At 50.2% G+C, this 11,225-nt stretch overlaps 1 protein-coding gene across 1 annotated transcript; it reads right to left on the bottom strand.

Moving 5' to 3' along the window:
• Window positions 1-816: 816 nt before the first annotated feature.
• Window positions 817-5,355, bottom strand: DUSP6 (dual specificity phosphatase 6). Its single transcript, XM_084876931.1, has 3 exons — window positions 4,304-5,355; window positions 3,393-3,830; window positions 817-2,350 (listed from the first exon to the last, which is right to left on the bottom strand). The coding sequence occupies exons 1-3, from the start codon at window positions 4,701-4,703 to the stop codon at window positions 2,043-2,045; spliced, it is 1,146 nt and encodes a 381-aa protein (XP_084733057.1). The 5' UTR covers window positions 4,704-5,355; the 3' UTR covers window positions 817-2,042.
• Window positions 5,356-11,225: the final 5,870 nt, after the last annotated feature.

Here is an 11,225-nt window from a genome sequence, read left to right as displayed (position 1 = left end):
AAAAGGGACTAAAGCACATTTGAAGAAAATACAAAATGTGGTTATGTTCTAGTTCTTTTTATTTCACACGCCTGCCCTTTACTTTTATTTTTATTACTGCTTGTGTTTTGTTACACTTGGGACAAAGAGAGGGGATGTCCCAAGCAAATGACAAGGCAGTAAGCCTTTACCTTGAAAAAACTGTTCAAAATAGCCTCCATTAGGCTCAGTTGTGGTTTCTGACCTACATTCTAAACCAGTTAAGCACCAAGTACCTTAGAACAGGGGTGACAAAGCTTCAACTGGAATGCCAATGTAAAACGCTCAGGCCAAATCCAGGCTCCAATGAGGAAGCTTGGATATGCTTTGCCACACACGAGAAAAGGAAAACACCACTTCTGATTCATGTTATTCCAGTTTAAGATTAATTTGCAAGTAGAATTGCCAGATAGTAAAACTGACTAGAAAAATAATTATCCCTTCTTTCTCCTTGGCATATGCATTAGTGAGAAGATCCTGATGGAGAAAGGAGAGGTTAACGCTGTTACTGTCATCTTAATTCTGGTGCTCCTGGGCCCCCTTGTTGACTTTTCCATTAATATCTCATTTTATACCCCAACATTTCCTGTGAAATTATTATAAGCCAGAACTATATATATTCACAGAAAATATTGTCCATACACATGATATAATCAGTCCATTCTATGATGCCATCCTTATTTGAAGCAAAAGATTAAGCTTTTACAAGCCAGTGTCAGTCCCAAGTGAAAAGTACCTAAAATGTCACTTCACATTCAAGTACAATTAAGAATTAAAAAAAAAAAAAAAATACACACGTTCAATAGCCAAAATAGTTATTTATTAATAATTTAAGGTTTTACATTCTTATAATAAATTGCATCTCAAAACTTTACACCATGAACATAATGAAGCAACCTAACTCTCCCCCTCTTCACAATCATATGCACTTCACCTATCAAAGGGGTACCCATGCTCTCACACACACTTCCAGTTGTATACAAAATTTTTTAAAAGGAAAGAAACCAACCCAAAGTATTGCGTTAGAGGTCGTGACGCTCCCTGAAGAATTTTGTACAGAGGTAATATACTGTTTAGCACAGCTGAAGTTTAAAAAAAAAAAAAAAAAACACAAAAAAAAAACAGGTGAGCCCATTGATTTTGGTGCCTTTCCAAGGTATCCCCTTTAAGACTACACAAGCCAAACTATTTACAAAGGTAAGGCATAGTCAAACTACATTAAGGGGGTGGGGAAAATCACAAGGAAGATATATGAAAGATACTGAAGACTGCACCATAAAAAGGTCTCAGCGACTATAGTGTCCGTGAAAATGTCATTCAGAATTGGTAAAGTCGAGCATGCTGCAAATATATCCTTTGGATTAGAAAAGAGCAAAGGTTTCCGTTTTTGTTGTTGCAAGAAGTGGTATACCGCTTTCTTCCTTTGGACAATTTCCTTTAAACCCATCAAAGAAAAAACAAACACAGTTCAAACAAACACTGCCAAGTGATTTAAGATCAAATATTTACAATAATCAAATGGAGTATCAGATTTATTTTATCTATTATTAATGCATGTGTGTGTTTTTTTTGCAAACTGATACTACAGAGCTGAAACCTGTCTTTGGCTCCTCTATATGCAAAACTAATCAGTCTTCACTGAAGACAACATAGTCAGTTCCAGATGCAAAAAGAAACAGTGGTACAAAGCCCCAAAGAACACATGCTCCTATCCTACCATTTGGTCCTACCCTATTTATCTGGAAGTCCTCAAATTCCAGTCCCTGCATGGGTAGGCTGTACACATGGGTGTGGAGCAGACCTACTGCCTGTATCTACACAGCAAGTCCTGTTGCTTCCATCGAGAATGGAGCAAATCTCTCCCTTTGTAATAACCAATTCCACATGTGATAACCTTGTCTAACAGACAGCGGGTGTCATTTGGACACCTGGGGCCACAGACAAAGAAAGCAGCCCAGCTGATGCTGCCAAGAGAAACTGCTGAAGGAAAGGACACATCCCAACATGGAGGAGTGTGGGGCCTTTCACGTGGATTGCCGGGAGTCCACCTGGTAGACGTTCTGGTTGGAGGGGGTGGTGAAGTAGAGCTGCTGTGAGGGGACCCGGTTGTCACAGGGGCTGCTGAGTCCCAGGGTCCTCTCGAAGTCCAGCAGTTGACCCATGAAGTTGAAGTTGGGGGAGATGTTTGATTTCTTCATCTTGACAATGTCATAAGCATCGTTCATGGACAGATTGAGCTTCTGCATAAGATAAGCCACGGTCACGGTGACTGAGCGGCTGATGCCAGCCAAGCAATGCACCAAGACGCCGCAGTTTTTGCCCCGGGCTTCATCTGTAAACACAAGAAAGGCAAGCTTTCAGTAGACCGAAAACCACCCTTTGTGAATGATCAGTCTAAAAGATGATTTTTTTTTTAAGGATTCGGAAAGTAATCGTGTGTGGCAGTTTAGCCCTGCAGGCACCAAAAAAGAAAAAAAAAAAAAAGTATCATTCGATAAAACATGTACACTGGGCACAATTACATATTTCAGATGTTTTCTGAAAAGAGAGCTTTTGTATTAAGTTTCTGCCAACAAAAAACTCCTTAATGTGTGCATTCTTTGCCTCAGCATGTGAATACCAAAAACCCTGCAATATGGTAGTGAATGCCTTTTATACAGACAAGCAGACTGCAAGGGTCTATTAAATTATTCCCCAACTGTTGTGCAGCTAACAATGGAGGTATTCAGGCATTTTAAAAGAGAGAGGGAAGTCACAGGGGACAGCCCATTAGGAGGAACAGGATGTCGACATGGCCTGAAAATGAGTTCCTTTGTAATAGGAAATGCATTACAATGCCTGGAGATTCGCTCCTCCAGGCTTCCAGCCCACAGTCCTTCCTGCTGGGCTCAGGTTACCCGCACTGTCTCACTCTGCACTGGTATCACAGTAACATTCAACTGGATTTTAACATCTAAAATGGGGGCTTTCCAACAACCAACTGGATGTCATAAAATCGCTCCCAGGTCTTTTAAAATTCTAGAGCAATGCTAGGATTCCTGTCTACCATAAGTACTTCTTTCTAGCCTTCCCACCCATTCCAAAGATTGTCCGAATATTCGGTAGTCTGATTGTGAATGCCACCCCTCCCCTTCCAAATGACTGAACTCGGAGTTAAAGGCTCAGCCGGCATTTCAAATACACCTGTGGTCAATAACCTTAGCAAAAGGCGCTTTTTTCTTAGCAAGATGCACCAGAACTAAGAAGACCCTCGGAATATTAGAGACCTGTAGACTGACAACATGAGCAAGCAGCGAGAAAGACTGAAAGCTTAAAAGTCTGGGAGCTAAGACTTTTGCATTTAAAAGTGAGCGAGTACTGTGAACGAGTCTCACCTATGAAAGAAATGGCCTCAGGGAAAAACTGGGACAGGTTTTGGCTCCAGTGATCCGAGATGGGGATCTGCTTGTATTTAAACTCTCCTGCGTTCTCAAAGAGATTCGGCAAGTTGGGGGTGACGTTCAGGATGTACTTGATGCCAAACTCCTCCAGCACGTCCAGGTTGGTGGAGTCCTTGGCGCAGCCCAGGTAAAGGAAGGGCAGGATCTCCACGGGGAAAGAAGGCTGGCTGTTGGACAGCGGGCTGCCGTCCGAGTCCGTGGCACTGTTGGGGTCTCGGTCAAGGTCAGACTCAATGTCCGAGGAGGAGTCGGAGCTGATCCGCAGGCCCCCGAGCCCCAGCACCGGCAGCGGCGGCGAGCTGCTGCTACTCGAGCCGTCTAGGTTGGTCTCGCAGTGCAGGGCGAACTCGGCTTGGAACTTACTGAAGCCACCTGCCAGGACGAGAAAGGCAATCGTGTAACTCGAGACCCCGTAGTAGTTTTCACAGCTTTGAAAGCCGCGGCCGGGCGCTGGACACACCATACAGCACCTTACGACCCCCCGACACACGGGCACCAGATGTACAGACACTTAAGTGTGCATGCACCCTTGGAAATGGGACGAACGGGCCCGCCTCCCCCGGGAGCCCTTGTTCCTTTTGAAGCCGGAAATGCACAAAATGGGAACTTTCCTGAATATTCTGAGGGACTAGGAAAAGCCAACGTGCACCCCAACGACCTATCCCACTCTGCAAATTTTAACTCAAAAGTCGAACGGCACAAAGCAAGGCAAGGTGGGGCATATCCTGCGGGTGCCCGCTCCCCGGAAGCGGGTGAATGCAGCGCCGGGCTGGCTCCCCGGTACGGACGCGCCAGGTTCGCAGCCCGCACCCCACCCCCGCCCTGCCCGGCTCCCCCACACCTGCCTTCCAGGTAGAAGGCCCGGCAGCCCTCGTCCTTGAGCTTCTTGAGCAGCAGCCCCAGCACCGACTCGCCGCCCGTGTTCTCGTTCCAGTCGCTGCTGCTCTCGTCGTACAGCACCACCGTGTCGGTGCCGCAGCGCCGGGTGAAGCGGTCGCGGTCCTCGCCGCGCGTGAAGAGCGCGTGCACGGGCAGGTTGCCCTTCTGCAGGCGCCGCAGCATGATGCCCGGGATGGCCACGTTGATGGCCGACTCGATGTGTGACGACTCGTACAGCTCCTGCGGCCGGCAGTCCATGAGCAGCAGCCGCTCGTTGCCCAGCTCCAGCTGCTCGTTGAGCCACGCCACCGTCTTGCTGATCGCCATTTCCGACGCGAAGGGCACGGGTCTGAGCGTATCTATCATGGGGGTCGAGCTGCGAGAGAGGGTGGGGTGCCTAGCAGACGCCCCGCGGGGCAGGCACGGCCGCCGCTCCCGGAGCGGGGTCGGGTTCCGCCTCGCTCTCCCCGAACCGGGTCGGAGGCGGCTGGGGACGACGAGTCGGGAGCGCAGCCGCGGGTCTCCTCTGCACCCGGCTGCAGCCGCTCGCGTTCGGTGTCAATGAATCGCTCTGAGTGAAGCTGCCCAGACAGTTTTGTTTCTCCCCAGTGAATGAAATCCAATTAATTTGGACTCCGGGCTACTGAGAGGGGAGGAAGAAGAAGAAAAAAAAAGTCCAGCGGCTCCTAATCCCTCCCTCCAAGGCTGCACACCTCAAATCCACCCGAGCGTCTGTCTCTCTCCTCCGGTTATTCAAGCCTTGCACACTTTCTCCCCGACGCGCTCGGACTCAGCCCTCGCACACCCCCTGCGCCGGGCAGCTCCTCAATGGATACAAACAGCGAGCGTCTCAATGGATACATTCTCCCGGCCAGCCAATGAGCGCGCTGCGGAAGGGGCTGTTGCCGTGGAGACGGACCGGCTGGAACAGGTTGTGTTGATGAATTGTTAATGAGTTTGTCATTCACAAAAACGGAAAGGAATTTCCGCTCCGGATAAGCCCCAGTGCAAACAAGCTGCCACAGCGGCCTCGGCGGGAGGAAGGAGGGAGAGGAGGAGGCGGCGGCGGAGGAGCGGGGCACACAAACCAGGGCACTTCAGTTGTCTCATGTTTCCTTCTGTTGAGAGTTCGCACTCGGCGTCGGAACTTTTGCGCACAAATGGTGCAATTAGCGGGCACAAAAGCCCATGTTCGTGTCGCCTGTGCTCGCAAGCTAGCTTTTAGGAAAACTTGCACTGACTTTTTTTTTTTTCCTTTTCCTTTTTATTCCCTTTAAACTCACTTGGACTGGAGTTCGCCTTACCCCTCCTCCCCCGCCCTCCTTTCGGCGGCGTGACATTTGTTCGCCGGTTTAAAAAGGCCAGTTCTGTGTGCTCTGATGTTCTTTCAGCCGAGGCTGTCTGTGTTGGGGCTGCTGGGCTGCCTGGGCTTTAGTGACCGGCGAGGTGTTAAATGTTAATCCGACGTCTTTGGAAACAAACCAGGGTTATATGGAAACATTTTCAAGCAAGCAAACAAGTATCTGTTGTCCAGATAATAGGCATCAAGCTTTTTTTTTTTTTAAATAGCGTTTTAATTATGATTTTTAAACAGTGGAGGCGGCAGAAACAAACTTGTTGCATAGTCTGGTGTTTTTACCCCCCTCCCCCCCCCCCAGCGGCGTGGAGCGTGAGGAGCCAGCACCATTGTTCCTGTCGCCCACCCTGCGCGGAGGGGGCGGGGGGCGCGCTGGTTACTGATTTCTGGGCAGGAAGCTCGGCTTCCGAAAAAGACACCTGCGCGAGGTGCACTAGGGCACACGGTGCCCTTGGGCTGTCCCACCACCGTGGAGGCACGGGAAAGTCCTCCCTCAAGGCCTGCAGATTGCAGGGATAAATTGGGCTCGGCGAGCAGTTCCTGTGTAGACAGAGAGGCAAGTCAAAGGGGGACCTGTCAAACACACCCCCCCTTCCCGGCGTGGACCGCAGCCCCTTCCCCTGCGTCACGGGGCTCTGGCAGAGGACGGGCCGCGCCTGCGCATTGCACTCCTAGTCACCATCCCCCTCTTCCCCCCAACACCCCCATCACCCAGCTCCCAGCAAGGTGGGCGCCGTAGGTGGGGCGACTCCGCTAATGGTGCAGGGGGGACTGTGGGCTCCGTAGCGGCCCAGGGAGGGTGAGGGCGGCTGCATGCTTGGGTCCCCTGGCGCCTAAGGAGGGCTGGGAGTCCGGGGAACGTCTCTGCAGCTCTGCAGAGCCAACAGGTAACCGGGGTGGGGGTGGGGGGGGGGTGCTGGCCCGGCCTCCCAGCAGCGCTCGGCCGAGGCGCCGGGTGGGCCCGCGGGGGGCCGGATGGAGGCGGGGCCCGGCCGGGGCCTCGGCGACCGGGAGGCGCAGTCTGGGGCGCGGAGCTCCATTGTTACATAAAGACGCCGGGGCCCGCCTCTCCTGAGCGGAAAACCACCTGTGTGCGGCCGGCGGCGCTGGGGCGGGAGGGGGGGCCGAGGCCGGAAGGCGCGGGCCCCGATCCGGCCCCCCTCCCCTCCCCAACCCCCGGCGGAGAAGAGGCCGCTCATTGTGCGGCCGCCGCCCGGGAGGCGGAAGCGGGGGCGGCGTCTTGGCCGGCGGCGGCGGCTCCGGGCGCCCCTCCCGGCGCGCCGTGCCCATCGCCTGTGCGGCGGAGGGCACCTGAGGTCGTGGGGTCCCCCCGCCGCCAGACTCCCGCACCCACGGGCCAGCCCGCTGCTGCCCCGCTCCAATTTGCATGTTTTGAGTCACCGCCTCTTGCCTGGTTTGGGGAATGGGAGCTAAAAAAAGCAGGCTGCGAGGCCCAGGTTGCCAATTTTGGAGCTGTGCCGCAGGCAGGCCGCCCCTGGAGGAGCGGGTACGACGAAGGCGGGGGTGGCCTGCTCCTCTCCCCGCTCCTTTTTTGGGCATGCCTTGGAACAAAACTCCCATCTTTTACTGGAGGCCCCCCGGTTCCAGTTGGGCTAGGCCTGCGCTGGGTTTGACGCCTCCGATCCGCCCCCACCTGGTACCGGCGTTTCCCACCCCAGACGTGTCAGTCCCTGGGACCTGGAGGCGGGGTGTGTGTGTGTGGGGGGAGGCCGGGTTCCCTGCTGTAGAACTGAGGGGAGCTGACTGTTTCAGCCGGGACCTCCTGCAGAAAGGAGGGCGGAACGTTGATTTCTATGTAATTTTGTATTGATTTCAGAGAGGAAGGGAGAGAGGGGAGATGGAAATGTCAATGAAGAGAGAATCTTGGATTGGCTGCCTCCTGCACGCCCCCTCCCCCTCCCCCTCCCCCCAAAAAGGGAGCCGGCCACTGGGGCGTGTGCCCTTGACCAGAATGGAACAGGGACCCTTCAGTCTACAGGCCCATGCTCTATCCACTGAAGCAAATTGGCTAGGGCTCTGCTTAGCTATTTTTAAAATGCAGTTACCTGAACTCAGGCATACATTTGGAAGGATAAATCACAACACTTTGCAAACTTGAAGGTGGAAACATTTAGTCTGGCCCGTGCTGATCAGCTCTATGGCAGCGGAAGGTCGGTCCTTCTCCTCACGTTTCCCAAAAACGGTGGGCCCTCCCCTGCGTCGCGTGGCACCGGTCGGGCCACTCCATCCTAAAACAGGCGCCGTAAAGAACCGCTGAGCCGGGCGGCCCGGGTTTAACTTGTGCCCCAATCTCTTCCTAAACATCGGACCGTGATTAAATCTTCTAACTGTTCTACGCCTCAGTCTCCCACCATGGCAAAATGAAGATAAAAATATCTGCGATGATTGGATGGGTAAAGCGAAATGCCCTAACTCGGTGTGCTGTTAGCTGCAAATACTATTTTTATCGCTCTGAATTCTGAACCTGTGCAGAGGCCCGAGTCCTTTCCATCCCAAAGACCCCCTCTGTGGGCTGCCTCACAGCTCTCCTGGAATTGGCTAGTCTACAGAGAAACCCTCTGAGAAACTGCCCTGAGCGGTTTAATCCATCCCAATTCGGCTGCCAAGCAAAGCAGGTGCTGTTACAGACCAGGCTCAAAACCCTTTAACTGGGTTAACCGACAGAAAGGACCCAGTTACTGTTCTAACTTCTGCCTTAGGGGTCCTTTTTAAAATACCCTGTTCCTTCTCCAGCCACACCAAAACGATCTAATAGAAAATAATACGTATTGGGCATTTACTAACATGGTAGGCAGGGTACCGATTTCTCTAAGTTCATAACTTTGGTCAGTCTTCAGAAAACCCATGTAAATTACCTCCATTCACAGATGAATGAATTTGCCTGAGGTCACACGTTAGGAAATGGTGGGGCCAGGATTTGAGACCAGACCTTTAAGGACTAAACCACATACATGTAAGTAATACAGGATGTTGTAGAGATCATACTACACTGCTGTTCCCTGCCGGAATGTGCAGGATTAAGGTCTGCCTTTTGAGTTTTGACCACCAGAGTCACATTATCTGTTGCACCTCCCCACACATGTTAGGGTCAAAAGTTAGGCTTACGTTCCTGCTCCTTCTGCATCTGGTGTTTCTCTTGGACTGTATGCACCTCTTCATTTAGTTAACCACTCAGTAAATGTTGCACATTGTTCTTCCTTACAGTGTTTTGAATCGTCACAACTGCCATTACTTACCTAGTTGTCTGTGTAGCACATGGGCCTGGGTTTAAATCTTAACTCTACCACTCACTTGTAGTCTGACAGAGGGCAGTTACTAACCTCTCTGTGCCTCCATTCGTGCATTCATTCGCTCATTTATTCCAGGTTCCAGAAAGCAGCAGTGAGTAAGACACAAGAATTTCCGTAGCTTGCATCCTACTGAGGACAGAAAATAAATAACAGAAATAATTATACAGTATATTAGGAAGTGAACATGCTATGGAGAAAAATAAAGCAAGGAGAGCAGAAGTGTGCAAAATTGGGATTAGTTACAATCCTCAGAGGACTGTGAGGGTTAGAGACAACCTAGGTGGCATACAAAAAGTGTTGGGCACACTATGGGGACTCAAATGATGACTTTTTAGAACTCACTGCTTTATTCCTGCAGAGCTGACTTGCCGTTGCTTGCTGATGATTCTGCCTTGAATCTCCTCTTCCTGGCCCTGTCACCCAGCCCCCCAGGAAACATTCTCAAAAGAGTTCTAACAACTGGAAGAATCACAGGCTTCCTTACTTCCAGAGGCCCCAGTCCCTTGCTTAGGGTATGATTCCTGTGTAGAGGGCTGTGTCTATGTGCAGGGAAGCAATTTCCGAGATCCTGATTTCTCCATTCACAGATGGATGAATTTGCCTGAGGTCACACGTTAGGAAATGGTGGGGCCAGGATTTGTATGTATGCGTGAGCTTGAATTCTCGCCCTTGGGAAGCTGCTTAAAAGTGTCTTTCGGTTGTAAATGTTTGCTTGACTACTGAAGAAGCATTCTGGCTTTGCAGGAATTTTCCTGCCTCAAGGACACTTGGGATTTAAGTGACCCAAAAGGGTTAGCATGACCTCTAACCTTCTTGGAGTAAGCGCTATGAACACATTGACATTTATTAGCACGTCATGTGAAAATAGTGACACGGATTTTCAGCTAATTGGGAGAGCATGTTTTGGAAGGTCTGACTTAAAATGTAGTCATGTGGCATATGCAAGATTCACTTTTAGAAGCTCCAGGGAGCCCTCAAAGTGACAGTGGCTTTCAGTGCAGCTAAACCTCAGGATGGAATTTCACTGCATTTGAGAAATATCTTTGAAATAGTCTGCCTTGAAATAAAGGGCATATGGGGTTCAGAACTATTGCTGAGGTCTCTTGGCAGATTCCTAAAAAAAAAAAAAAAAAAAAAAAAAAAGACAGCGAGTTATATCTGATCAGCAGGAACTTAAAAAAGTCCCAAAGGACTGACAGTAGGGTAGGCTGTGCACAGAGAAAACCAAAAGGAGTTTCAAATATGTGGCCCAAATTAAAAGCACGACTGCAGATCCGGGTTTGCAATCAAACAGCTTCTCACTGGCAGCTTTACGGAGCTTGCCCGGGGTGAGGGCTGCAGAGGTAAGGCTTTTCCTAAACAGTTCTGGAGTGGGGAAAGGCAGGCTAGGTTAGATGGCACTAACAGGTAAGCTGGTTGGTAGCAGTGCCAGAATCGCACACCCACAGGCGCATCTAGGGGGTGATTGGAGTACTCCTGTCAACGACAGGCACTTGAACATCTTGCCAGAATAATGCAACCGGCAGAAAAATGGGAACTAATGTGAAATTTAGACCTTGGCCCCAATCAGTCTGAGCTTTCAAAAATGATGGTTTTCATCCTTGCTTTCTTGTGTTTCTGTTTTCCATCACCTGAGGGGATACACATAATTAACATTCAGGATCCCCCTAGAGACTTTATCTAGAAGATTCTTTTGAAGCCTTTACCAAGAAATTTCATTTAAAGATAATAATGTTGATTTCTTCTCTCAAAAGCTTTAGTCCCTTTCATTCCAGCGGGAAAACATTGATTCTTCCCTCTAATCCTTTATTTTCACAAAGTAGGACATGTGAAAGCACATGTAAATGTGTATTCGAGAAGTCCCCAGGAAGCTTAGGCTCTGCAGGACAGCCAAACTCGCTCGTTTTAGGGGGGCTGTGGGGAGAGGGGTGGACTACAGCACCTTGCTTCCCTTTGTACTGTTTCCAAAGACCCAGGGATGATTCTTAGTGGGAAATTGAGCTTATGTTGCCTTCCAGGGAGGCCAGAAAATAAATAACAGAAATAATTATACAGTATATTAGGAAGTGAATATGCTATGGAGAAAAATAAAGCAAGGAGAGCAGAAGTGTTCATCTTTCCAGAACCTTCCTGGTCATGTTATGAAGCGTCATGTGTGCAGCCTCCTCGGCATTCGTCGTGGTGCATCTACACGCAGATTACTTGCCTCTGCCTCCATGT

This window comes from Pipistrellus hanaki, assembly GCF_964339955.1.
Source record: "Pipistrellus hanaki genome assembly, chromosome: 3".
In the NCBI taxonomy this organism is placed as follows: domain Eukaryota; kingdom Metazoa; phylum Chordata; class Mammalia; order Chiroptera; family Vespertilionidae; genus Pipistrellus; species Pipistrellus hanaki.
Note: the sequence above shows the minus strand (reverse complement) of the source record. Positions and strands in the feature narration are given on the sequence as shown.